The following is a 25,420-nucleotide window of genomic DNA, read 5'->3' as shown; positions in this document are numbered from 1 at the left end:
AATAAGAATAAGAATAAGAACAGGCAAAAAAAAAAATTGATCAATCGTGATCGTCTTCTGCAGAAGCCGAACGCGGGGGTCGAACCCGCAACCTTGAGATTAAGAGTCTCACGCTCTACCGATTGAGCTAGCCCGGCTGGGCTCGTTGTTGGGAGCAGAAATAAATGTACCACAAGTTAAACAAGTTATTGCTGGATATTTATCAGCCATAATTTTCGAGAGTGAAGAGGTCCTGAGAGCAAGGCTTTTTCTCCAAGCGCGAGAGCGCTGGTAGAGGAAATGACAGAAAGTTCGCAACAATTGCGAAACAATTATTGAAAAAGTGAGCATATCCCCGCTACCATGGATCGAGACAGGAGCCATCGCAAAGGGAATAAAGGGCCGACATGATGGCCTGATCTTCCAACAAATGCTGAATTCGGGCATTCAGCAGAGCCTTGGTATGCGTGTTGATGTCCTGGACAAACGTGCTAACTGGGATACTATTGATTCCCCGAAAGCTTTAAGGAAATTGGTTAGAATTCGCTTCCTGATAATGAGCCAGAGATGGTCACAGAAAGCCCCCTGAAGGCACGGACTGAGGCTGAAAGTCCATCGACTCCCTCAACAGATACAAATGGAATAACAAAGGTCTGAATGATACAAGTGAGCCTGTGCGAAATCCCGTGCACTCAAGGAGCTTTAACTGGGAATGGGAAGCAATGAATGCTGCAAGTCAGGCAAGATTCCTAAAACATTGGTGACTTGCGTTACAAGACAACTTGAACATATGGGCCAGCTGGCCATACGATCCCTGCACCTAAGAAGGCAAGCAGATCATAACCGTATTTGGAGAAACTACGGCTGCCCAAACCCCCGCCCTTCAGCCTAGCCTTGCGGCTTTTCTTCGACGACATCATGTTCGTACTTTATTCAACTAAAAGATTACCGGAAGCTCTGATACGTGAGAGTAGTCGCATTCAAATCTCTAGTTAATCGGCGGGCCGTCAAAGGTAAATGGATCAAACTCAGGGGAAAGGAAAATTAACATCGGATACGAAGTGTCGACTCACAGCAAGACAGATCCAAAGAAAGCAAAAAAGAAAAGTCCTTTATTGTTGCAGAAACATTGGCTTCGAGCAACTCTTCAGACGCATGCAACAAAAACAAGGGAGATTTCGAACGCGGGGGCTTGTGGAAAGCTGCATACAATAAACCAGAAGACGAAGACAGGCGTGTCTTGTTCAATGTGGAAGCTACTCTCCAATTACTGCGAACCGGAAGATGGAGCGAGATCCACTCGAAAATGTTGGGTATAGTGGATGAAGTTATCAAAACGACAGAACAGCAATATGATGACTACAAAAAGCGCACTTTGAAGATCAATTGGGGTCCAAATGCAAAAGAAATCAACCTCCGGACCGTCGCGCAAAAAATAATTAACGCTGCATTATCCTTCAAGGACATTATAAACGCAGCTGCGGCTGCTGCAAAACCACTTCATTCCGCATATACAAAAGCACCAAGGTGGTGCCTGGAAGTTCTTGTTATGGATGGGCATGGAAGCCATTTAACAGCTCAATTTGATGCTATCTGCAAAGAAAACAAAATTATCCCGTTTTGTATGCCTTCACATTCATCTCATCTTCTACAGCCTCTCGATATTGGCTGTTTTTCCGCAATCAAGAAGGCATATGGGCAGTATATCCAATCAAAGCTTTGATCTGGTATACACTCAATTGATAAGCATGATTTCTTACATGCTTTTTTCCAGGCATGTCTTACAGCCTATAAAACCGATACAATATCGAACAGCTAGGTTGCTGCAGGGATTATTCCATATAATCCAGAGCAGGTGCTCAAAAATATCACCATACAGCTTCGAACACCAACCCACCCTCTAGCCGTGGCAGTGAGGGTTATGTGCCTCATACTCCACAGAGGCCGTCACAGCGCTGTGGAATCTGCAGAAATATAGGGCATAGAAGGAATCGATGCCCTGAAGCACAGGATACATAGAAAAATTAATTTTGATTGGTTGTGGTTGAATTATATATATATGTGTTTGGGGGGGTCGCTGGGCCGTGGCCACTCGCATGTGACTTACGTTATTAAGTGCCTATTCCTACCACGCGGTAAGATCAGTGTTAAAAACATACTATACATACTACAGTTGAAACATAATCACCAATCATCATGTTCCTCTAACACGAGTTTCTCATTATTATTATTATTTAATCAAGTTTATTGTCCATACCGAGCCCTAGAGCTATGATAGACCATGATTCGTGGACTCGAGGTCAGTGGCTATTCTACAGTCTCTTGTCCCCATAGGTTCCTGAGGCGTTAGCCCCCTTCTAACATCTTTCCAATCCTTTTCCTCGCCCCAGACCGCCTGTATGCGCAGGGCTTTTGAGCACCGTGCTCTCCTTGTGTTTTGGAGCAAGATGGGTGTGGCCTAGGCTGACTCTCAGCCTTGGGCTACCCTCCCTGCTACCCCTCTCCTGTTCTAACTGCTTCCTCCAATGCTTCCAATCCCCATTCGTCGTCTCTTCGGGCCCTTTCCGCCGTCTGCTGTAGGTGCGCCCGGGGTAGAGCTATGCTGGTGCTGGCTAGGAATTGTAGCAATGCCCTTGTAGCTTTGGGCTCTCCTAGGAGTCGTCCTTGTGGATATTCTTCTGCAGTGGTGGGTCTCAAGACTCCGTCAGTCTCTAGGTCCTTGTAGAGCCTGTTTCGTTGGTGTCGCCATTCCCGACATTCAAAGAGAAGATGGTGTATTGTCTCCCTTGATATACCGCATCCTTCACAGGTTGCATCCTCCCGGACCTGGATCCGATGTAGGTATGTTCCTATAGCGGCGTGTCCTGACTTCAGTTGAAAATAACGGCTTGCTAGGCGCTTGGGAGCCGTTGCGGCTGCCCGGTCAAGCCGCCAGTTCCTCTGTGGTCTGTATGTTCGTTGACCTTGTTGGGATCGCTGTCCAAGTTCTTTGTTGAGCCATCTCTGCCTTTGTGCTGTAATGGCTTCTGTTCGGGCTCTACAGGTGAAGGCCAGGGATATCTCTCTTGGGCCTCTTCCTGGTGGCTTACTGGCTGCCTGTTTTGCTGCCTGGTCAGCTCTCTCATTCCCTTCTATTCCTGCATGTCCCGGCACCCATTGGATAGTGGTTTGGCAACCTCGGGCATGTAGTCTCTTGGCTATAGCATGTGCTTGGATCACTAATGCTTGGCCTGGACCTGGCTGGGTGTGTCGCATCCTTGCAATGGCAGCTTGGGAGTCCAACAGGATAGTGACTGGTCTTTGATCCCCCACTTTCTCTGCTAACTGGAGTGCTCGCACAACGCCCAGAAGCTCTGCATCAAAGACCTCATATCCCTTGCCTAATGGGAACCCCCGGGTCCTCCATGTTCCTCCCGGCTCTTGCCAAGCAATCCCTGCCCCGCTTTTGCCATTCTCTAATCTTGATCCATCTGACCAGATTGCTAGCTCTGGAGGGAGAGATTGCGCCGCTGCTAGGGCCTCTGGACCTGGTAGCATCTCTATTTGGCCTGGAAACTGGCTACTGGTTGTCTGTGTTGTGCTCTCAAAGCCCCCAGATGGGTCCACTGGTAGAATATTGGCTAGTTGTCGAGCAAGGTGTTGTCCCAGGGACCATGGGCCTTGGTTGTTTCTCTCAGCCCATTGTCGGTTCCCTGGGGTCTGTTCCCCAGGTTGGGTGTGCTGATCCCCTTCCCGGAAGCTCACTGGGAGGATCTCCTTAGCTGGGTGGTTCTCCGGTAAGCTGAGCAGCCGGGTAGTGTATTTCAATTGTCGAGCCTCCAACAGGGCCTCTGCTGGTGCCAGGCCCGCTTCATGAACTAGTGGCCCTACAGGAGTGGATTTCAACATGCCGGTAATTGCACGGGCCTGTCGATTGATCATGAGCTGTATACCCACTAGCCGATCCTTCTGGCCCTGCCACCAGAGCTCTGCTCCATACAGAGCTACTGATTGCACTGCTGCTACTTGAACCTGACGAGCTAGCCCTGGGGCCAGTCCATGACTCTGGCATAGGCGTTGTACTCTGTTTTCTGCAGCCCGTGCCTTGCGCATACAGGTCTGATAGTGGGCTTTGAGATTCAGCCCAGAATCAAGCCAGACCCCAAGCCATCGCGTTGCCTCTAAGTTGAAGGGCACACAGTGGCCATCTACCTCCACTTGTGCTCGTTGAATCTGATCTTTCAGTTCCCGGCCCCGTTTGCGAGTAAGTAGGACTGCTTCTGTTTTCCCCGCATCAAACTGGACCACATTACCATGCCCCCACTCAATGGCCACCTTGGCAGCTTCTTGCAGCTTCTTGCAGACCTCTCTAACTGAATATCCTGGAGCGAGCAGGCCTATGTCATCTGCAAATGAGAGACACTGGATACCATTCACCCTCCTCTCAATTGCATCAAATACACCGCTGAGGTAGATAATGAAGAGAATTGGTGACACTGGCGAGCCCTGTGGCACCCCGGAGTTAATTGGGTGTGCTGGGCACTGTGTGTTGTCGATCTGTAGCTGTACCCATCTGTCGGTCAAGAAGGACTGTACCCATCGGATCAGATCCCCATCTAGGTTGAATTCAATCAGTCGGGCTATCAGTCGGCTTGGGTTCACATGGTCGAATGCTCCCTTCACGTCAAGGAATAGTGCTCCCATAAGTTGTTGGAGTTTCCAGGCTTCATGGGTGTTCTGTATTAGACATGCCACTGCATCAATTGCACTCCGTTGCTTGCGACTTCCCATCTGTCCTGGGTGTAGTATTCCCATAGTCTCACAGTGGTGGGCAATAGCATCTGCCGCTATCTTTTCAACCACCTTCCCTAGGCAGTTTAGTAAGCTAATCACCCGGTAGGTCTTCACCGCTGCGTAGTCTGGTTTATTAGGTTTCCTTAACAGAATACCCTTCGCTACCTTCCATACTGGTGGATGTAGACCCAACCGGAAACATTGTCGGGCCAGAGCAACAATTCTAGGACTGTCCCATTCCCACAAGAGCCGGAGGGCTCGAAAATTCAAACGATCGATTCCTGGAGCCTTCTGTACTGCCTGGTAAAACAGAGCATGTCTCACTATTCCTTCATCCACCTGGCTATGCCAGGACCCTTGGGAGATCTCAACTTCCTGGCTATCTCCTGGTACCTGGGGGAAGGCTGTTTCCCGAATTAGGGCCTCCTTTTCCTCAAGGGAGCTGGCTAGCTGCCCCTGGGGTCCATGCAGGGTTGGCGTAGTTGTAGCTGTTCTGGGCTTTGTGTATTTCAGAGCTTGCCAGCATCTCACAGTGTCCACAGAGCCAGGGTGGGTAGTTGTCCCTTCCAGGAAGGTTTCCCAGCAGGTGCGTTTCGCTCATCGGATGGCTTGATAGTAGTTATTCCGGACCTCTCTCAATTCTGTTGTAGAGATCTCTTGACCCTGCCATGCCCGTCTTGCCTGACTGTAGGTCCTACGGGCTTCTTTAATCTCCGTTCCCCACCAGCGTTTTGATAGTGGAGTCACCCGTAGCTGTTTTGCATGTTGATTTAATACTGCTGTCAGGGCCTCCTGGATCCATATGGCTTCCCCAGCTAGGTCTTCTGATGAGCAAGAGTCCCCCAAACAGGGTCTAGATTCTGTTCTCATTTGCCAATCCCCCTTGGCTTCTTCCAGGGCTTGTGGGTTGGCTTGGAGCGCCTGGATCTGCCACCCTGTTACATCCTGTGAGGGCATTGTGGGTATTCGCTCCAGAGAGGTCCATTCCATAACTATCAGTTCATGATCTGAACCAGTTGGGTGCTCTTGGTCAATCACCCATGTTTCCAGAGGCCCCATACTAACCGTGGTTAGAGCCAAGTCGATAATTGAGATCCCTGGAGTTCTTTTTGGTCGAGTGGAAACTCCTAGCTCATTGTTGATGTAGAGGTCTGCTTCATCTATCAGGTCCTCCAATGGCCCCGCGTTCACCCGGGCTCTTGTAAGAGGGTTCCATAGTGGGCTATGGGCGTTGAAATCTCCCACAAGCAGGCATCTTCCCTCAAGAACCTGGTCCCATTGCACATCCTCTAGTGCTCTTCTCTGTCTCTCATTCCCCCCATGCCAACAATGGCTGATTCCTAACCAATTGTCATAGCAGTTGATTATCCTGGTTCTTCATGTTTTTTCCCGGGCCTGATTTAACTCCCATACATCCATTACCATGAGGTATGGGTGATCAAGGAGATCTGTTCGGGCCTCCACAATCATTTCATTCAATATATCCCGTCGGATTGCTACTGCCACTCGCCGGTCTCGAAGAGATCCTGCTTCTGGCCAATATATCTGATATCCTCCATGTCGGAACTCCATATTGATATAAGGTTCCTGTAGGCATGCTAGTCCCACCCCTAGCTCCAGCCCCGCCTCCAGAGCCGCAACTGTGACTGCATAGGTCTTGCGGCAATTGTGTTGGAGTAGTCGCATTAATGGGCTATTGAACGCCCTGGGGTGTTAATGCCCCTCATCTCTGTGTCCTCTTGGCCAGTTGTCAAGCTTAGTCCCAGATACCGCTGGGTCTGGGGGCTGTTGGGAGCTGAGCTGCTCCGTGGTCGTGATTGATGTTGGTCTCGGTCGACCACACTGAAAGTGAATCCTGGTGAGCTTGGAATAGCTAGTTCCACATTGGTCATTTGCTGGGGTCTCTCAGCCAGTTGGGATCTGTCTTTAGACTCCACAGTTCTCTTTCTCAGTTCCTTCCTCGCTGCTCGCTTAGCTGGGCAATTCCCTACTGTTGCGGGGTGTGGGCCTCCACAGGTGCCACATTTGGCCGGGATGTGTTTACAGGCGGTTCCTGGTTTGGCGGGGCAGTCTACTACCCGGCAGGCATGTTCAGTGCCTTCATGGGGCCCCGCGCATATAAAACAGCATGGTGGGCGGTCCCCACAGGCCTTGAAGCTGCGGTGGCCCAACTGGCAGCACCTGGGGCAGACTGTATCCACTCCTGTTTCCCAGTATTGCTCCGTCTTATAGCGGGAGCCTCCAAATCGAATGCCATTGATGAGAAGCCTCCGGGCCTCATCTAGTGAGCCAACTGTAATAACAATAGTTGAGCCCTTTTGGTTGCTGTTGTGTAGCTCCTTTGAGCTCCGAAGCCATGTTGGGTTTCTTTTTAACTGGTATTCAGTGCCTAGCTCAATCTCTTCACGAGCCAGAGCCAGACCACAAGTGAGGTAACGTCTAATTGGGACCCCATGAATCTTGACACGGTACCATTGTTCTGGTAGTTCAACAGATATCACTGTTGGGTCTGCTTGTCGAGCTGCAGTGACCAGTAGGTCTTTGTAGACAGGTAGTAGCATAGAGCCTAGGGTGCCTTTCTCCAGGAGAATTGTAATCGCTCTGGTGTTGGTATATCCTGCATCCACCACCCGGATGAACGCTGGGAAGTGTTCCTTTGCTACTGCTCGGTTGATGGCCAGAATGACATCCTCTTTCTCTGATTTTGGGGCGGTTTTGCCTCCCTCTCGGCGAAAGAGTAGCCTCCGTGCCTCTTTGGGGCTGTCCTTGGCTGGCTTAAGTTTGGTTGGATCAGGCGGGTTAGCAGCAGCAACTGCTTGGATTTGTCTGTTCTTCGGCCTCTTTTTAGTGACCTCCTGCCATTCCTGTCCTCCCGGTCTGGTGGAGAGCAGTGCAGCTAGGTCTGCAAAACTAGGTTCCTGCCTTGGTTGTTGGCTCATTTCCCTCACCTTGGTGGTTTGGCTGTTGACATGTTTGTTTACCCGGTTTGGTTGGGTATCAATTGCCGGTGTGTCTTGCCTCCCCGGCGCAGGCTGCTGGATGGTGTGCCGGGCTTCTGTAAGCTCTGTGCGTAGTTTACTGACTTCCTGCTCCAGGTTTGTAATCCGCTCAAGGTAGATCCCTTCATGAGTCTGTTGTTCTGCTCTCCAGTTGGACAGCTCTTCTGCCAGGTGTGCCTGTACCTGTTCCTGCACCATCTGATATATCTCTTGTTGTTGTGTCTGGGCTGTTTCCAGGGCCCCCACTAACATCTGAGCCTGTTTGCTCACATCTAGCAGGGAAGTGTGATGCCTTGGCCTGCCAATCAATGACTTCTGTAATATCTTTCGTTGCCTGATTCCACTTCTGGCCTCGCTGGCTCGGCTGGGGGTCCTGCTGGTTCCTCTGGTTTGCCAGTGTTCCTGGCCCTCATTTTCATCCATGCTTGCACTCTCCATGTTGCCTTCATTGAATTCGGGTTGCATCATGTTTCCAGATCGCCAGCGGGTTGGCGTTGGGGTGACTGGCATATCTTCTGTTTCCGCGAACTGGGAGGCCACGTTGCCCACTCCGGGGGGTGACGCGTGCGATATACCACCACCATGGGGTCTCAGTGCCTCCATGGTGGTTTATAGGTGCCAGGAGGCCCCTATCAGTCGATAAACGCGTGAAGAAGACGTGTTTTTTGTGGGTGCTAATTTTGATGTTCCAGGCGCCCCGTTTAATTGTAGTCGAGTTTCTCATTAGAAGGTATATATCACCTTAGATCACATTAGACGGCGGCTAATATGTACTTTTGGCGGTTTCCTGACATTCGAGAATCGGACTCAGAATATAGGCTTTAAAAAGGGCCAGTAAGCCCTTCCTTTTGAGAATATTATTGAGTAACCTACAACAACTTTATCAGAGACCCAATGTAGGCAAAGCTAATGTAGTTCCCCTCCATAAAGCTCACTTGTTCATGTGAACATTTAGTGAAAATGCCGTCTAATAAAGATCGCCTATACGTCGCCCTTTATGCGCGAGGGGGAGCACCAACAATGCCTGGAAAAGAAGACACGTAAGTCAATAATATGAGATTTTCATCAATGCATGGGCGTCTGACATCTATCGTATCTAGTTACCACTGGGCATTTATTATCGGCCCAAAGATTGAAGCCGATGGTAAAATGGGCGTTCGATATTACGCAAAAGAAAGCATGAAAGCAGGAGGGAGGATTGAATGGGCTTTTCAGGAGCGTGAATGCCCTCTTGAACCCACCAGCATGTTGCTCGTTCGAGTCATGATTGGAAAAGTGGAGGATAAAAATCGCCTTGCTGAAATTCTGCGTCAAACACCGATTAAGCAAGGGTCAAGCAGGATGGAACTGCGTGTCTTGGGTAAAGGAGGCCCTGGAGAGAGTCAAGACCGATGGCAAGGCCTTGGGCACCAGCGTTATTGACTGGGAACCAGTGCGCAATGAGGCGATGCAATATTGCCAGAACAAGAAAGATCAACACCGTTTTGATGGTCAGGGAAACTTCGATATGACTAAGGCTCCAACTTACGACTTGATTGAGAAGAGGGAAATTATTATATGATGTACATGTTAAATGTCTCCAAAGTATTTTTGACGAGTGCGCTCCATTGAAAGCTCTTCTGGCATTGGAGAAAGAAATTTGTCAATCTCATTAATCCAAAAAGAATTTTGTGGATTTACTTGGCAAGCCCTAGTATATTCCCAATATGATGGATACCATCCAGCAGTTTCCCAATCAATGATCCCAATGATTTTATCCTCCCGGACTAGAATATTGAGGCTGCTAAGGTCGCCATGGGTAAACATTAAAGGCCAATCTCGGTTTTGTTGTTTGATAAGGTTCTGAACTTCTGAATCGAGGCCAGGTTCAAGTTCCACGCCACTTCGTAAATGTCGGTGGAAATCGCGGATGCTGCGAAATGGTCCGAAGCGTAAGGAAGGGCCTGGTAAGCGGCAGTCAAACAGAGAGCCGCCATCAACAGAAGCGACCCCCATACCTTCTTGGGGATGAAGCTCTCGCATTTCTTGGATCATCTCTTTCAGTTGTGAAAGAAGCTGAGCCTTCGACTCTTCACTTCGTTTCACCCAACCAGCGCCAATTATATCCCCTTTAATCCTCTCCATGACGATGTAGGTAGAGTCATAATGTGTAAACGCGCATAACACGTTCGGAACTGGGATGGACGTATTCTGCGATATGAAACGCATTGTGGATGCTTTCGCATAAATGTACCCGGGGTCCATACTTGACACATAGTCGGTCCGTGAGCATGAGCACGCTTCCCTTACGTGACCGGGTAGTCTTCAATGCTTTAATTGCTAAAAGCGTCGAATACCGGTACAGAGCGCTGTCATTGAAGGGACTCGAACTTTCGGTTGTGGGAGGTTGAGAGGGCGAACAAGAACGACATTCCTGTGCAGGGGACATTAAGAGTACTTTTTCTTTCGCGAATATATCGAGGGTCATTAATCTGCAACACAATCGTTTAGTAGATATGACAGGAGGTCAATGGAAAAGAACGCTGAACTGATCGGGGTGGCCTCAACTGTAATCTGTGGCAGCCTCTCCGCCCGAAGCGAGGCGTAGGGCACGTGATAAGGTCGCGCTTTTCGTGTGTGATGGATGGTTGATTGGTTGGTGGCCTATCGGCTAAGGCTAACTATAACTACCGGGCAGAGAGCGAGGGTATATCCTTGATAAACTCGCGCTGGAGTAAGTTGATATGTCCATTGACGAATTCCACTTCCATGCCAAGGTAGTACGTCATATCGCTAACATCCTTGATTTCCCACTCTTTAGCTAGAGCATCCTTCGTCCATTCAATATCTTCGTCGCGTTCAGCGACGAGCTGAAAATCGTCGACGTGGGTGGTGATATATAGATGTCGACGCTCTTGGTGGATGAATAGGCCTGGATCGTATGAGCATGTACGAAAACCTAGGCGATGAAGTGCAGCGGTGAGGGTATCATACCAGATACGTGCGGCCGGAGTCAGGCCGTATATTGATTTCTTCAACCGCCATATCAGACCTTCGCCTCGTTCAAACCCGTTTGGTTACCGCATACAGATCTCATCTATCAGATCGCCATTCAAAAAGGCTACAGCGACATCGAGTTTTCGCAACTTCCATCCAAATGCAGCGGCTAAAGCAAAAAGTAGCCGGGTAACTGCTGTGGATACGACTGGGGCATATTTGCAGTAGTCATACTGCATGTCATCTTTCTCAACCAGATTGCCAAGTATTACCCACCGGGCCTTATAGGACCGTTCATCGTCAGGTGGGTAGTCCTCCTTACTGTCGTACACCCATTTTCCTGGAAAAATCCGTTTCCCTTTTGGAACATCGCTAATTCTTACCAGCTCAAATATCTCTTTGCTTTGCAGTTTAGAGAATTCGCGCTGCATGGCCTTGAACCATTTATTCTTATCCTTTCGTTCCATGGCGCGTCTCATGGTCCTCGGGATATCGCGAGAAGTAGCACCGGCGACATAGGCTATGAAGCCTTTGGCAGGACGTATCATGATGTCGTCATTGGGTGGACTGTCGTCTAAATAAGGTTGGGTTGGAGGAGTTGTCTCATTGGTCGAGGAAGCGAGTAAGGTAGGTTGGGGAGTGAATGTTGGATCAATAAGTGAGATATCCCCTTCATCTACCTTTCCATTTGTAACATGGATCATCGAATCCCTGTCAATATTCCATACTAACTGATTTGTACTTGATAGATTGGCCAAAAGTAGGCCATATGCTCCGTGTGTATCCATCTTGTCAGTTGGTTTCTCAGTACCATGACGATGATACCATATCTTCGCCCCGAATGGGCGATAATAAGAGATGTCCATTGGACGATTCTCCCATGCCTCAGCAGGTATGTAAAAAGGTGATTTCTTAATATCTTCATTCAAGATATTGCCGTCGGGAGTTAGATCGTTAAAAAGCGGTGTCGATGTGGGCAGATAATTGGCCTTTTGGGCGGTATCCATCAAGGCCTCTAGCCAAAATCGGCGAGGTAGACGGGAAACGTATAGAGTTAACTGCCCGGGTTCTCTCCAAGATGATCCGAATCCCCCGTTCACTGACACCATTTGTTTCTTAACTGAGACGTCGAAGAAAATCCATATGGGTACGGATGTGGTGATTGGGATTCACACGATTTTCCAAAGGGATAGTCCATCTCATCCGCGTCGCATCATCGATTAATCTCATCACATATGTACAGCCTGATCAGAATGGAGCACTTGGGAAGAGAAATACGGGATATCACGATTCCAGTTCAGATCTCTGATGCTGCAAATGGGACTCAGTCCTCGGGTCACTCGGAGCTTCAACAGGAGTCTGTGGTTTGCTACCCTGAACTTCTGCCGGAGCCGTAGGCTTTGGATACTGAGCAGTTGCGTCCTGCGTTGGGACCGGGGCATGGCTCATTGGCGTCCAAGGTGGCGGCATGTTAATTCCAGGAGTAATGTTTGCCAGCCGACGACGGATATACCATATTATAACAGCCATACATATAAGAAATGTACAGCCCAGTCCAACTCCAAGACCAATTCCCAGTCTTGCCTCTGAATTTAACCCGCTGCTTGCAGGGTAGTAGGGAACTATTGTAGGGAGAGCTACGCTGGCGGTAGATGAGGCACTCGTGAATGTTCTTAAGGTTTTCGATGGTGCCGTCGATGTCGATGTTGCTCTGATTAGTGTTATATGTATTGTGCTCGTCGATCCTGTGATTGTAGTGGTACTCGCACCGCTTTCGTTGCGGCGAGCACTCCCTTCTGTGATGTTGAGGTACCTGCTGACGAAATAATTGGCCGGGCTATTGGTGTAATTATTCGTGTCTACCATTTGAAGAAAAAAGGCGTGTCCGTCTGTTAGGCTGAGGTCTGTTGTGACCTTCCATTGATAGTTTCCATTTCCTTTCAGGTTGTCTGTTGCTCTGCGTCAGAGAATCCAGACGTAGAAACAACTTCTGGGGGAATTTGGTAGACCTACTCGAGAGAGTCTCATATTTCCTAGTTTCATCTTGCCAAAGAATCATATCAAAGCCTCGATTTGCGTCGTCCGTCTCCCATTGTATTGTCATCAGATCATCAAGTTCATATTTTGCATTTGTAGAGTAATCATGGTCTAAACTCCCTGGCGCAGGTTTGATGAAAGCTCCAGGGGAGTGCCCAAAGGTGGGTTGAAGGAGCAATGCGAGAACCAGAAAGAACCACAACATCTTGAGGGGACAGCCAGACAACAACACGAGACTATCTTTTTTGCTGATTTGGTCGTTAGATCCAGTTATCAAAGAGGAGAAAGTGGGAGGTTTTAGAGGCTCATTTTGCATTATCGGGAAGGCCGCACAATCGTCTTGAATTGGCCCATAAGACGGTGCGCTCAGTTGCAAAATGAACAAGTACCAGTTTTCTATAAGCCTTGGCGTCGCGGAGTGCAGGGGATTGGCTGTTTGGCAAGCTGACTGCATCTCTTAGTGATACAATGCTTTATCATTTCTGGCTAAGCCGTGTCCGAGCCATACTGAATTGATAGCCCAGCACTGCATAAAGCCATTACCTGCATATAGAAGAGGGGAACTCATTACGTCGATACCGAGACTTGCCACCGTTGTGTATATGGTCCCAGGATGACACCGCGAGAATAACGCCGTTGGGTCTATACTGTAGGAAGTTTTAGTAGAGGGTATAATAGCGAGAATCATAACAATTATAAATTTCACTGATACCACGAAAATCGGGGAAATTTGACGCCGTAAGCAACGCGGAGATCTCGGCGAGCCTCCATGTCGATTTGGCCCAAGAGACACAAGACCTCGGTTCCTCAGCATCACCGAGCATGGCACGACCCTGTATTTTTCCGTATTGAGCGGTATCCCTTTCCACAGCCCCATCATCATGGTGGTTTTGAAGCGTGGCGTTATCGATCAAGACAGCATGAAGATTACTATCATCCACTTAATCTGCAGGCACAGCGTCAACACTAGCAGCACTAGTATATACAAGGCATAGTTATCTGCACCGATGCGTACCATACTTTCAAGCACCAGCCTCGTGTATAGCCACGTAGAAGATCCCCTGTTCCATGCTTTTCCAAGACAGGTAAGTACTCTTACAATAGTGCCCAGCTAAATATGGTAATTGCTCCGTTCCGAATGCGTCTACCAGAAGAAAGTTTGGCCGTAGAAGTTATCCAGGTCAGACAGTGTGACGATGGAAACTTACCCAGATCTATCTAAGCCCTTTCACAACTGGGTAGACCACTCATTAAGATTACAGCCATCTTGCAACTCTTGGAACTGTATTATTCCATGACTGACCGGCCTGTACTCATCTGGATATAATATTCTACCGAGAGAAAACGACATGACATGGTCCAATTGTGTGCGTAAAACATGGTCAACCAGATCCCAAGAGATACCAGCTCAAAAGAAATCCTTATTTCCGATATCTTGCTTAGCACGCATCTCCACCACCATTGCTCTACGCCCCCGTGTCAAACCCCTCGATGTGCTCGGTATACTCAGGGCCAGTATGAACCCAACGTACGATTCCTTCCAACAAAGACACGCTTTGGATATCAGCGGCACCCTGCACCTTGAAATAATCACCGAACAACACTACAGCCCTGTTACCACAATCTCTAGATGAGACTGCTATGCGATCAATGGCGCCGTTTCGAGCCTCATGGTGATGGAAAACGGATGTCCACATTGGAGGTGACTTACAGCAATGGAATATAACAGTCTTGATACCAGCGCTCTTGCATGGAAATTCATGAGTATATCACGATCTTCCAACCAGAGACTTATTCGCAGTATTGTATAAGGGTTGCCCCGTAATTGGGATAGATACCTTTGATGGTCTCGCTTTGTCGCGGTCTGCTCTCCGTGCCAGTGTTGATGCTCAGCGATCCAAGCAACCGGAAGATGCATTCAAATCAAGAGCAAGTCGAGTTTGTGTGAGCAACATGCCGACTATGATCATTTGTTTGGGCTTCCGCCGGTTGATTTAAGCATTGCGTACTCCATCAATGGAAATCGGCTTGAGAACTGCCAGGAAGTAAGCTGTAGTAATTGAAAGAAAAAAAAAAAAACATGGAAAGGAGCATGATAGTTGTTCGGTGCACGTTAGGTCCTTGGGATCGATGCAACGGCTCTCATTCAGCATTTTGTATGAGATGTGGTTGACTTAAGCTAATACCAAAATAGGTACGCTCAAATCGAATCTCCGATTGTGTCGAAACCCGGAGATTTACAGTGGCCGTCTGATAACAGAGGGAACCGTGGATGGCTAAGCAAATAAAGTTGCTATTTCTGAAGGGTAATGACGATCGTGATCTTGGTCGAAAAAAAGATCCGAGATGTTAAGAGGCCGGCCGGGAGATCAACGATCTCAAAACGCACGCTTCTACCATCTCACCGCTGGGCGATCGGCGGCGATGTTCGCATTATAATTGGATCTTTTCTTACAGAGTTTTTTCTGCTTGCGTGTCAATGCATATGCATCCTGTTTCGCGCATTACTGAATCATGCAGGCATATATCAATGGTTGTCCTTCGTCCGCCTTCAGCAATTCAATCGCTCTCAAAATACAAACAACATGGCAGACATTATAACCGGCCCTACCATCCCTATTCCAGAAACCGACTATCTTTCTTACGTTTTCAACGGTCCATACGACGAAAAAAAGGCATGGCCATCAACCGAGCCAATCCTGGTATCGACTGAGGAGTCAGACCCTTCTTACACCATCAACGACATCAAAGACTTTGTCAAGCGCCTAGGATGTGGTCTTCACCATATCGGGGCACGACGAAAGCGCGTCATGCTCTATGGCGAGGCAAATATACATTTTTTCCTCGCTCTGCTGGGGGTAATGGCAGCAGGTTCTGCATGTGCTGTTATTCCACCTTCATCTGTGCACCACATCGCATTCTATCTGCGACAAATGGAGGCGGAATTTATTCTTTGCGGTCCCAATGACATACCGCGAGCGCGCGACGCCGCTCATCAAGTGGGAATTCCTCCGGAGCATATTTTTGTCGTGGATAGATCGGCGTCCGATATCGGCTCGACCAATGAGCAAAAGGTACGGCATTGGAGCTGGCTTTTGAACATCCCTGGAGGGAGCGAGTACGTCTGGCCACGTCTTGGGGAGGAGAGCAAAGAGGCCGAAGCGATATTGTTATGTACATCAGGGTACGTCACCACACGGGCATTTATCAACGCGCACTGAATGCAAGCTTAATTGAAAAAACAACCACTTTAGAACAACAGGGAACCCTAAGCTGGCTGTTCGGACACACCATAACCTCATCGCCAATGTGGAGTCTCTGCTATACAATCGCAGCCGCCATTTGAAAGATTCGAAAGATATATTCTGCGCTTTCAAGTTCTATGGGGCAGGGTTCATCACACACGCAATGCTATTGCCGCTTAAAGCGCGATCCAGGACCATTTTTATGCCCAAGTTCGATTTGCATATTTGGCTTCGCGCAGTACTCCAATTTCGTCCTACCTTGTTGATGATTCCAAAGCACGTGTTGAATGAACTGATGATGTACAAGGACGAAGATAAGCCTGATCTGTCTAGCGTGAAATTTGTTGTCACTGGGGCAGCAACAATCTCTTCGACATTGCGCAAGGCTTGGGCTGAGAAATATGGACATCCTCTCTTCTCCGTACTAGGAATGACCGAGTAAGATATTCCAAGTACCCTCCGGGCTAATAAGCGACCTCCAAAGGCTCAAAGGCTAACACGAGAAAAGACTTGGATTCGTCACTGGGGAGGAATTTGACGTACCTCTAACAAGTGATACCGTCGGGAAGCTATTACCTAACGTTCAGGCAAAAATCGTTGATAGCAATGGTCAATCTCTTAAGCCTGGTCAGCAGGGAGAGCTGTGGTATTTGTATCCTGGAATCATGAAATGCTATTGCAACGAACCTGAGAAGACGGCCCTCACCGTAACAGAGGATGGCTGGCTAAAGTCCGGCGATATCTGCTCTGTTGATAAAGAGGGCTATTTGTACGTTGTTGGACGATATAAGGTTTGCTTCCAGTCCACACTTCAGCCTCGTGGATCACTGAGCAATTTTGACAGGACATGTTCAAATTGAACGGGTCGGACATCTCTGGTGCGCAAATAGAAGGAGGCCTTATACTTCATCCGGATGTGAAGGAGGCTAGTGTCGTTCCTGTCACACTGTCAGTCCACACGTCCATCTCCTGCCAGTACCCGTACTAATGTTTTCTCCTAAACACTCCAGTCCCGGTGAAGAAGAACCAGCACCCTACGGGTTCATCGTGAAAAAGCCCGGATCCAATCTTACCGTCGACGAGTTTGTGCAGTGGATGGCACAGGAGCTGACTGCAAACATGAAGTTGTACGGCGGTGTCTCGTTTATCAACGCACTTCCTTTATCTACTGTATGTTCTGGAATATCCATGTTGTGTATTCTGCATTCTTCTGACAAGTATGGCAGTCTGGAAATTCGAAGACGGATCAGCAAGCTTTGAAACAAATGGCACAGGAGGCAGTTGATTCTCGATAACCAGTTACACGATGCAGATTAGATTTTAGTGAACGAATATACCAAGGGCCAAAATCAAGACTATCAAGATCTTTCTGCATTGTCCACCCTTCCTCTCGCCAGCAGTACCCCTTTCATACGCTTTCCTTGATCCAGACAAAACGACTTTTTATTCTTTAACCATGTCCTTTAACCAGACAGACATATTTCCAGATTCCACTAGAGGGATGCATCAATCCCCGTCCCCTTCCTACTCATTGTGCAGCTATACGGAACGCTTTGAATTGATTCTACTCTACGTAGTAGCCTATAAAAGAGGCATATGGCCCTCGTCTGGTTCTTCATTCAATCTATTCCTTTATATCGATCCTCTTTCATATATGATATCCGGCATACTTTTTTCGGACAACCCCTCTATGAGCTACAAATTGGTCATATATATCGAGATATATTGACGCCGTATGGAGCGATTCCTAGGCCATATATATTTATATACAATTTAGCCCTAGTTGATTCAGCTCCCGCAGCGATATTTCAGATGTTTATCTGGTAGGATCGTAACCTATAAACCATATATGGTTAGCGGCAGCACAGCGGAAATACCTCTGCTGTCTGGTTGGTACTCAAAGATTCCAATCGCTTCTATCTACTGCGGAGAACCGGGCCCGACAGCGGCTGTGTCTTGGACGAAAAAATATTTTGCCGATGTATAGTTGAGCATCCAATCGAGCATCTAATCGAGCATCCAATTAAGAGTACAGTCGAGCGTATAATCGAGATGTGGAGCAAAGTAGTCGAGAGGCGTAGACGGTATTGAAGTAAAGAACAGCCAAAAGCTCAATATCTGGCGGTAAAGAAGCATATACTTGCCACAGATTAACGTTCTGGTGGAAAATGACGGGATAGATCTTCCGAAGGTAATTGATGGGGAAAAAAGTAGACAACCGTTAAAGATTGACGTTGATGGTAAATAATGGGGTGAAGTGTACAGATACCAATTCTGGAGGTAATGGCGGAAAGAATTGACCGGGTCCTTCAGTGGTAAACAAGAAAACGAAGGACGGAAAGAAGTAGACGGCAAAATCAATGTTGTATGGTCACGACAGAAAGGTAGAAAGAGTTCACAAGTTGCTAGAAATCGGTGTTTCGGTGGTAATGACGACACGAAGGATGGAAAGTAGACGGCCGCCAACAATTGACGTTTCGGATTAAACAACTGCCAAAAACGATGTTCTAGCAATGTCAGGTGGTAATGGCGGAAATAATTGAGCAGACGTCGTGAAAATATTGGACAAATCGATGTCGAGTGGTAAGAATTGACTTCCGGTGGTCATGATGGGAAGCATCGAACAGCCGTCAAAAGTCGAGGTTCCTGAGGAAGTAGACACTCGGAGTTCGAGTTCAACGTTCCAACGGAAGCCGTAGACAAGCAACGCTGTATAGACACACCTCCCAGACCAACGGTTTGCCCAAACAACGCAGTTAGAGTCATACTCGCCAATCTAGCCGCCCACCGAGAAAGGAGTAGAGCACAGAAATCCGTTCCAGATCCGGAATTCTGACTTGGACTTCCCTTTTCGGTCATCCCCGCCAATCCAGCCGTCCATCGGGGAAAGCATAGACAAGTAGTCCAGCAAAACAGATCTCCGTCACGGTCAGCCTTTCCAGATTAATGAGTTGTTCAGGCGGTTCGACCCATTAAGAGTGGTTTGTCTCAGAAAACAAGTAGTAAGATTGGAGACCCCGGTGGTAAACAATGTTTGTTCAATAGCTTGCAAAAATATAATTTGCTTCGAAGTTCTCTCAAATTCTCTTGTTCTGTAAAGCAATGCTAGTCTTTCCAATCAACTTTCAAATCGTTTCCTTGTGTTTGGGGGCAAACCTGAAACCCGGCAGATCCAAGATGCCAGCCCAATAAGCTCCCACTGCATCACAACAAAAAAGAAAGCACGAGAGCCCGGTTTCCGCCGAGCAAGAATCACAATGATTGAAACATGCAAAAAGACACCACCACTTATCGGACAAAACCCCTTTGAACCCAGACGTCGACACCAGGGCTCACGGCCCGGTCAGATTTTCGCCTATCATGTTGGAAGACCCCCTTTTCGGCGCCTGGTACGAATGCTATGCAAAAGTGCGCATAGTCTGTGACCTGAAGGACATTTTTAAAATTGGCTGCTACCACATTGTGTAGAGTCCCCGAGACGGAGATAACCCTATAACTGTCTTTCTGAAACTGAAGCAAGGTTCAGATCGTGACTAGACTGCATTGAAAACGGAGATTTTCCGCATCCTGGATCAATTCGAGTGCTCAAGCGTCGAGATAAAGCTGAGAGAGAGCATAGCGCTCAAGACGGTGTTTCCCACTTCGAACACAACGCTTCAGGAATCCGCGATCTCCGGGCCGGCCCAGGCTGGTCAGAGTTTGGACAGGCTGGATATCAAGGAAGGCACAGGAATGCTGGACGTATTTCTGGTGCTCAGGTTCGAGGAAGGACGGATCGCCTATGGCCTCACGTGTTCACTTTGTGTCTTCCCTGAAGGCAAAGATCAGCAACCCGAGTGCGGGTTCCATGGTATGTAATGAATGAAGATTGTTTATATTATCATATAGAATGCTGATAAATGTGGTATAGCGACCAGACACCGTCATAGGCGCGGCTTTGGTCCGGAATACCAGCCGATGTGGTCCATGCTGCACATGGACCAGCCTAGCGTCCAAGATTTCGAGACAGCCATCTGTAATCGTATTGAGCAAACCAAGTCTGTAGAGACGGTGAAGCATCTCGAGCTCCGCAGAGCACGTCACGCAAATGGGTTCCTTTTCAAATGAGATCAGAGACAGCTGAAAAGCGATGAGATACCCATAGGGCTCCATGAGTCAACCAAGAACAAATTCCAGAGGTTTCTGGACGAGAACAGCCATCATCTTTGGTCGGTTGTTGCAGACTCCGGCGAACGCACACGACCTTTGAACACCATGCCCGCTGAAGAAGACCCAATCTGCATAAGAGATTGGGCGCTCATTGACGTAAATGGGCGTCTGGGAAGAATGAGGTAGCCGGCCCGCGTCTGTCTTTCATGTCTGTTCAATGACTGAAAGTCTCAGCTCGACACATATGGCCCTTTAAACGCGCCCTTCACTATAGGCAATAGAATCAAGCAATGGGAAAATCCCGGAGCGATGACTTCTGGGACAACTTGTTCATGATAGGACGGACATCCGGATACACATCAGGGCGCTATAATGGGTTGCAAACAGCCCACCTGGCATATTAGATAATTGATGGGAAGTTGGTGACGAAGGAGACATGAGAGCATACGGTCATGTTCAGCGGCGGTGAATGTTTTGGCCAAGGCGGTAATTCAGGATCGGCCAGTCTCGACATTGACAGCCAGATGGTCGGCCTCCTCTTTCGAGTGATGCCTCGACCGCCTATTTCACGCATACCACCGATCTCGTGAAAGAAATCATGCAAAGTACGGGTGCCGCTGAGGTAAGAGTCCGGATCTAGCGGTGGTATGCTGTTGTGTGGGAGTGTGTCGGTATCTGCGGGATATTTTCGCTCACTGAGTCCTTCAAAACGATAGTCTGACAACGCCTTGTCTCTGTGCGCTCCAGTCAGCATTTACAGATAGACGCAGAGCAGTCCATGATAATATGCGATACAATGGATGATGAAGTCCATGTTCGATGTGGGAATCTGATCTCCGTAAATGCTGTTGGAAGGTCGGTTCAGATCAGTCGGATGCCACCGGTTGACCCTGGGCGTCAGCGCCAAGGAAGGTGCAAGCATCAGTAAATAGGCTAAGAACGAGTAGCAATATTGAAAGATAGCCGTTGAATGGCTAAGAGAGCTGGAATTATTAGCAAGCTCTGATTAGGGCATTTGATCCGTCACAATTTATTCGGTAGTTCCTGCCAGGGGCCGAAGCCAATGCCCAGTCCCTAACTATGCCGACATGCCGAGTATAGACCTGGCCGTGGACGGTGTAGAAAAGCGAGATGTTTAGAACGTGCATGGGCAGAGACGCAAATATATAAACACGGAGGATGGTGAAGGCGGTGCGATGGCTACAAGTATCAGTGTAAGTGTTGGTACCTGTCGGAATATAGAGGTTCCTTACCGAACAATACCAACTGATGCCTGATTGATGCCTCACTGATATCATATGGCGCAAGCAGCTTATTCATTCCTTTGCCCTTATTGCTGTTAAAACCGCACATTCGCTTAGAATACTCTGTTAGGTAGCTACGGTCTTATATAGGATCCTAGATAGCTTCATTTGCACAAATCAGAGACCTCAACCATTATATGCTTGATACGTACTTTCGACCCTGACTAAGCCGCAACTCCAACAATCCAGCGGGTCACGTGCCTCACCGCCCTCGCTTTCTGCCCGGTAGTTATAGTTAGCCTTAGCCGATAGGCCCCCAACCGGGTACATGGTCAGCACGAGCTTACTAACACCTCAGTGCGAGTCTTGGTATTTTGTTACATGTAAATCTGTGTAGGGAGGATTCTGAGATGTAGAAATATCATTTGTTGACTATAAGCTTGGCATATGCTCGGTACGAGACTTAAACTCACGGAAAGACTCAGAAATCAAGACTCGTACCGAGTGTTTTTCCGGGACTCGTACTGAGATGTTAGTAAGCTCGTGCTGAGCAATGCCCCCCTACGAATTTTGTTAATCTAGTTTTGAGTTAGACTGTAAAATCATCATTAACTTTTCGAAAATGAAATAGCAGAAAAATCTCCAGATGCACATCCACGGAGATGGGAAAAACTGAAGTGCATGTTCTTCGACCTGGACTGAGCAGGGTAAACTACAACCACGCGCGTGTCTAAGACGTCAATCATAACAGAAATTAAATAAAGCGGCAATAAGGCGGAAGAGTTCGCGGCACAGTGGACTTCGCTTGGACTGGCATACAAGTGGTTGTGTTCCTTGCAATGGTCCAAGCTCTCTCTGGTCGCGTCAGGGCGCGTGGGTGTTATCAGGAGGGGCAGTATACAGTAATAGAGCATAGCATTCGGTACTTATGTTTATGTTTCTCTATAAAAAGAGTTATATGAGTCGATCAATTGACATAGAATGAATACTCCCAGCCTCTCTAGAAAGAGATGTCCAGAGAGTGACCTATGTCAGTACTCTGTAAATAGAGCGCTTTGTGCCCAGCAACCATGCAAAACATAGAACAAGTGCCAAACGCACTGACTAACCACACACCGCACTAAGTCAATTGAAAGAAAAGAAAAACAACGAAGAAAGAACATAAGAAAATAGAATGTCCAACCAGTAGTCTGAAAATTGTTTCTCCTCTAGAACAAAGCGTATCCATGGTCAACATGTTTTCCCAAAACGGTTTAGCGCCGCCGACGCGTGACCGGAGGGCGTCTCCCTTCGAACTCCGTCAACCCCAAGAGACAATCGCCAGCCCTTGGTTCGCTTTTCGCTGCGCTGTCGACCTGCTTCTCTCTCCAGACGGTGCTCGAAACTACCTTTAATGCCACTCGAGAGTTGATTGCGCTCTCCCAATTATCAGCTTTGCGTTCCGTTAGCGCTCGTCTCATCGTCGTCGTCTGTTTTGCCCGTCGCCGGGTCGGTCGATCGCCTTGTTATTCCAGTGCACAAAATCAAGGATTACTTTCTTACCCACAATTAATCCCTAGTCGCCTTGAATTCTCAATCGTCTCTTTCTGGTGAACTATTTTGCGCATATCGAGCTCGAGCCGGTCGATAGCTCTATCACGAACAGTCGATCCACCCGAAAATCCGTCGCATGAACTGGCTATCCCTTTGTCAAACCGGAAAATTGCTTCCTGAGAGCGTTACGAATTACATTCCCAAACCACGGCATATCACCTTTTTTTGACAGACATGGGCGGCAACAAGAAAGATTCAGAAACCGTCGCCGCCAGATCAAACGGCAAGTCGACACGGACGGGAACCAACGCACTGAACATCGCTTCCCCGCCGGGATCAAGGACACCGCCGAGTATGCCGTCCAAAAAGATGCTCTTCTTCCCAGAAACAATGAGTGGCCGGAAAAAGAGCCAGACCGGACAGGACCTTATTGATCCGGACGCTCTCGCGAAGGCATTGAGGGACTATGAGGACGCTGGAAATCGCCGTGAAAGGACACCCGGAACTAGTCCAAGTCGAAAGAGGCAGAGAGTTTACGGGGATAGGTTTGTTCCCTCTGCTATCCAGGGCTAAACAGCGCTGCCCGTTTGGCCACTGTTGCGGGGTTTTTGCTGACGAGATTGATTTCTCTATTGCCAGGTTTATTCCGAATCGTGATGGTCAAGATTTTCAGGCGACATATAGTTTGCTTCATGAGGATGGTTGCCCGTCGACTCCTTCTAAAACGAAAAAGCGCACTCCACATTCAGAACTCCATTTTCAAAAGAGTAAGCCCTAGTCCTTCCCCCCTATATTGAATAGAACAGTGGTTGACATTGGATTCAGCCGAGGAAGCAAACAGGATGTACTCGCGAGTGTTGCGGAGTGAACTGTTCGGGAACACCGTCCCCCAACCCGATTTGGATTCTTTAGCAGCAGACCCATTGTCCGGTACTAACGATAAAACCCGCTCCCATACACCACCTTCGCACGTTGTCTCCAACCTTCCTCCCGCCAGCATCACACCATCCACACCCCACAAAAACCTTTTCACATACGCCTCCCCGCGCGTCGGATCAAACCAGCAAACCCCGTCGAAAACGCCTAGAAGCCACCATGCTCCAAACCTGAATGTGCGGTCAGAATTGTACAGTCTGTCTCCAATACGTTACGATAGCCAACGTATTCTGGAAACTCCACGGAAACAACCACGCTACGTGAACAAGGTCCCATACAAAGTTCTGGATGCCCCAGACTTACAGGACGACTTCTATCTGAACCTGGTGGATTGGGGTAGCAGTAATGTTCTGGGAGTTGGTTTAGGTAATTCGGTTTATATGTGGAATTCGCATTCAGGGCAAGTTACGAAGCTTTGCGAACTTAAGGATGATACTGTTACCAGTGTCAACTGGATTCAAAGGGTAAGCTGATGACGAGTTCTACGTCTTGATGGAAGGCTAACCCATTGCTTGTTATAGGGGACACATCTTTCAATTGGAACAGGGAAAGGTCTCGTTCAAATATGGGACGCCGAGCATTGTCGTCGTCTACGAACAATGATTGGTCACACAAATCGAGTAGGTGCCCTGGCGTGGAACGACCACATCCTCACGTCCGGATCTCGAGATAAAATCATCTTTCATCGTGATGTCCGTTCTCCCGATCAACATATACGCCGTCTTGCAGGGCATAAACAAGAGGTCTGCGGTTTGAAATGGAACACCGAAGATGGGCAGTTGGCCTCAGGTGGCAACGATAATAAACTCATGGTGTGGGATAAGCTGAACGAGACGCCGCTGTACCGCTTTTCGGACCACGTCGCTGCCGTTAAGGCCATTTCCTGGTCGCCTCATCAACATCATCTCCTCGCTTCCGGTGGAGGTACGGCTGATCGTACCATCAAATTCTGGAACACATCGACCGGATCCATGATTAAGGAAGTTGACACCGGCAGCCAAGTGTGTAACTTGTCGTGGTCGAAGAATTCCGACGAAATCATCAGCACACATGGTTACAGCCAGAACCAGATCGTTATCTGGAAATACCCGCGCATGGAGCAGGTCGTGTCATTAACAGGACATACGTTCCGTGTTCTTTACCTCGCCATGAGCCCCGACGGACAAACAGTCGTCACAGGCGCAGGCGATGAAACACTCCGGTTCTGGAAAATCTTCAACAAGAGACCTGGAAGAGAACATGGGCGAGAAGGCAGCAAACTAGCAGAAATGGGCACGATCCGGTGAACCAATTTTAGAATTGGGTTCTGTGGCGTTCGTGGCTTCACTTGGCCCTCGACGTGACGTGCATTCAACAAGGCGTTTATTTGGTCTTTGGCGTTGATTTGATTGGATTGGATGCTCGGATTCTCCATGGTTTGGGGATTCAGGCTGGAATGGGTTGCGTTATTTTCTTTCTACCTTGGCATCTATTGCATCTTTTGCGGGTTTTTCACGGCATTTACAGGAGACTACCAGGCGCGTTGATTTACCGGATTCTTTTCTTCATT

The 25,420-nt window shown here is 48.3% G+C and overlaps 2 protein-coding genes and 1 non-coding gene across 3 annotated transcripts; 2 read left to right on the top strand and 1 right to left on the bottom strand.

Annotated features, from left to right (window-relative positions):
- Nucleotides 1-64: 64 nt before the first annotated feature.
- ACHE_t70002S lies at nt 65-137 on the bottom strand. Its single transcript has one exon. It is a non-coding gene; the product is annotated as a tRNA-Lys (tRNA).
- Nucleotides 138-15,349: 15,212 nt separating this feature from the next.
- Nucleotides 15,350-17,304, top strand: ACHE_70106A (uncharacterized protein; the record flags this gene model as incomplete). The annotated part of the gene is made up of 6 exons (XM_043282402.1): nt 15,350-15,948; nt 16,019-16,447; nt 16,518-16,800; nt 16,854-16,957; nt 17,020-17,179; nt 17,236-17,304. The coding sequence occupies 6 exons, from the start codon at nt 15,350-15,352 to the stop codon at nt 17,302-17,304; spliced, it is 1,644 nt and encodes a 547-aa protein (XP_043139785.1).
- Nucleotides 17,305-23,169: 5,865 nt separating this feature from the next.
- CDH1 (WD40 repeat domain-containing protein) lies at nt 23,170-25,157 on the top strand (the record flags this gene model as incomplete). The annotated part of the gene is made up of 4 exons (XM_043282401.1): nt 23,170-23,480; nt 23,575-23,702; nt 23,761-24,335; nt 24,393-25,157. 4 exons carry the CDS (start codon nt 23,170-23,172, stop codon nt 25,155-25,157), a joined length of 1,779 nt encoding a protein of 592 aa, XP_043139784.1.
- Between the last annotated feature and the right edge of the window lie 263 nt (nt 25,158-25,420).

Source organism: Aspergillus chevalieri, chromosome 7 (genome assembly GCF_016861735.1).
Source record: "Aspergillus chevalieri M1 DNA, chromosome 7, nearly complete sequence".
NCBI classification, from domain to species: Eukaryota; Fungi; Ascomycota; class Eurotiomycetes; order Eurotiales; family Aspergillaceae; genus Aspergillus; species Aspergillus chevalieri.
Note: the sequence above shows the minus strand (reverse complement) of the source record. Positions and strands in the feature narration are given on the sequence as shown.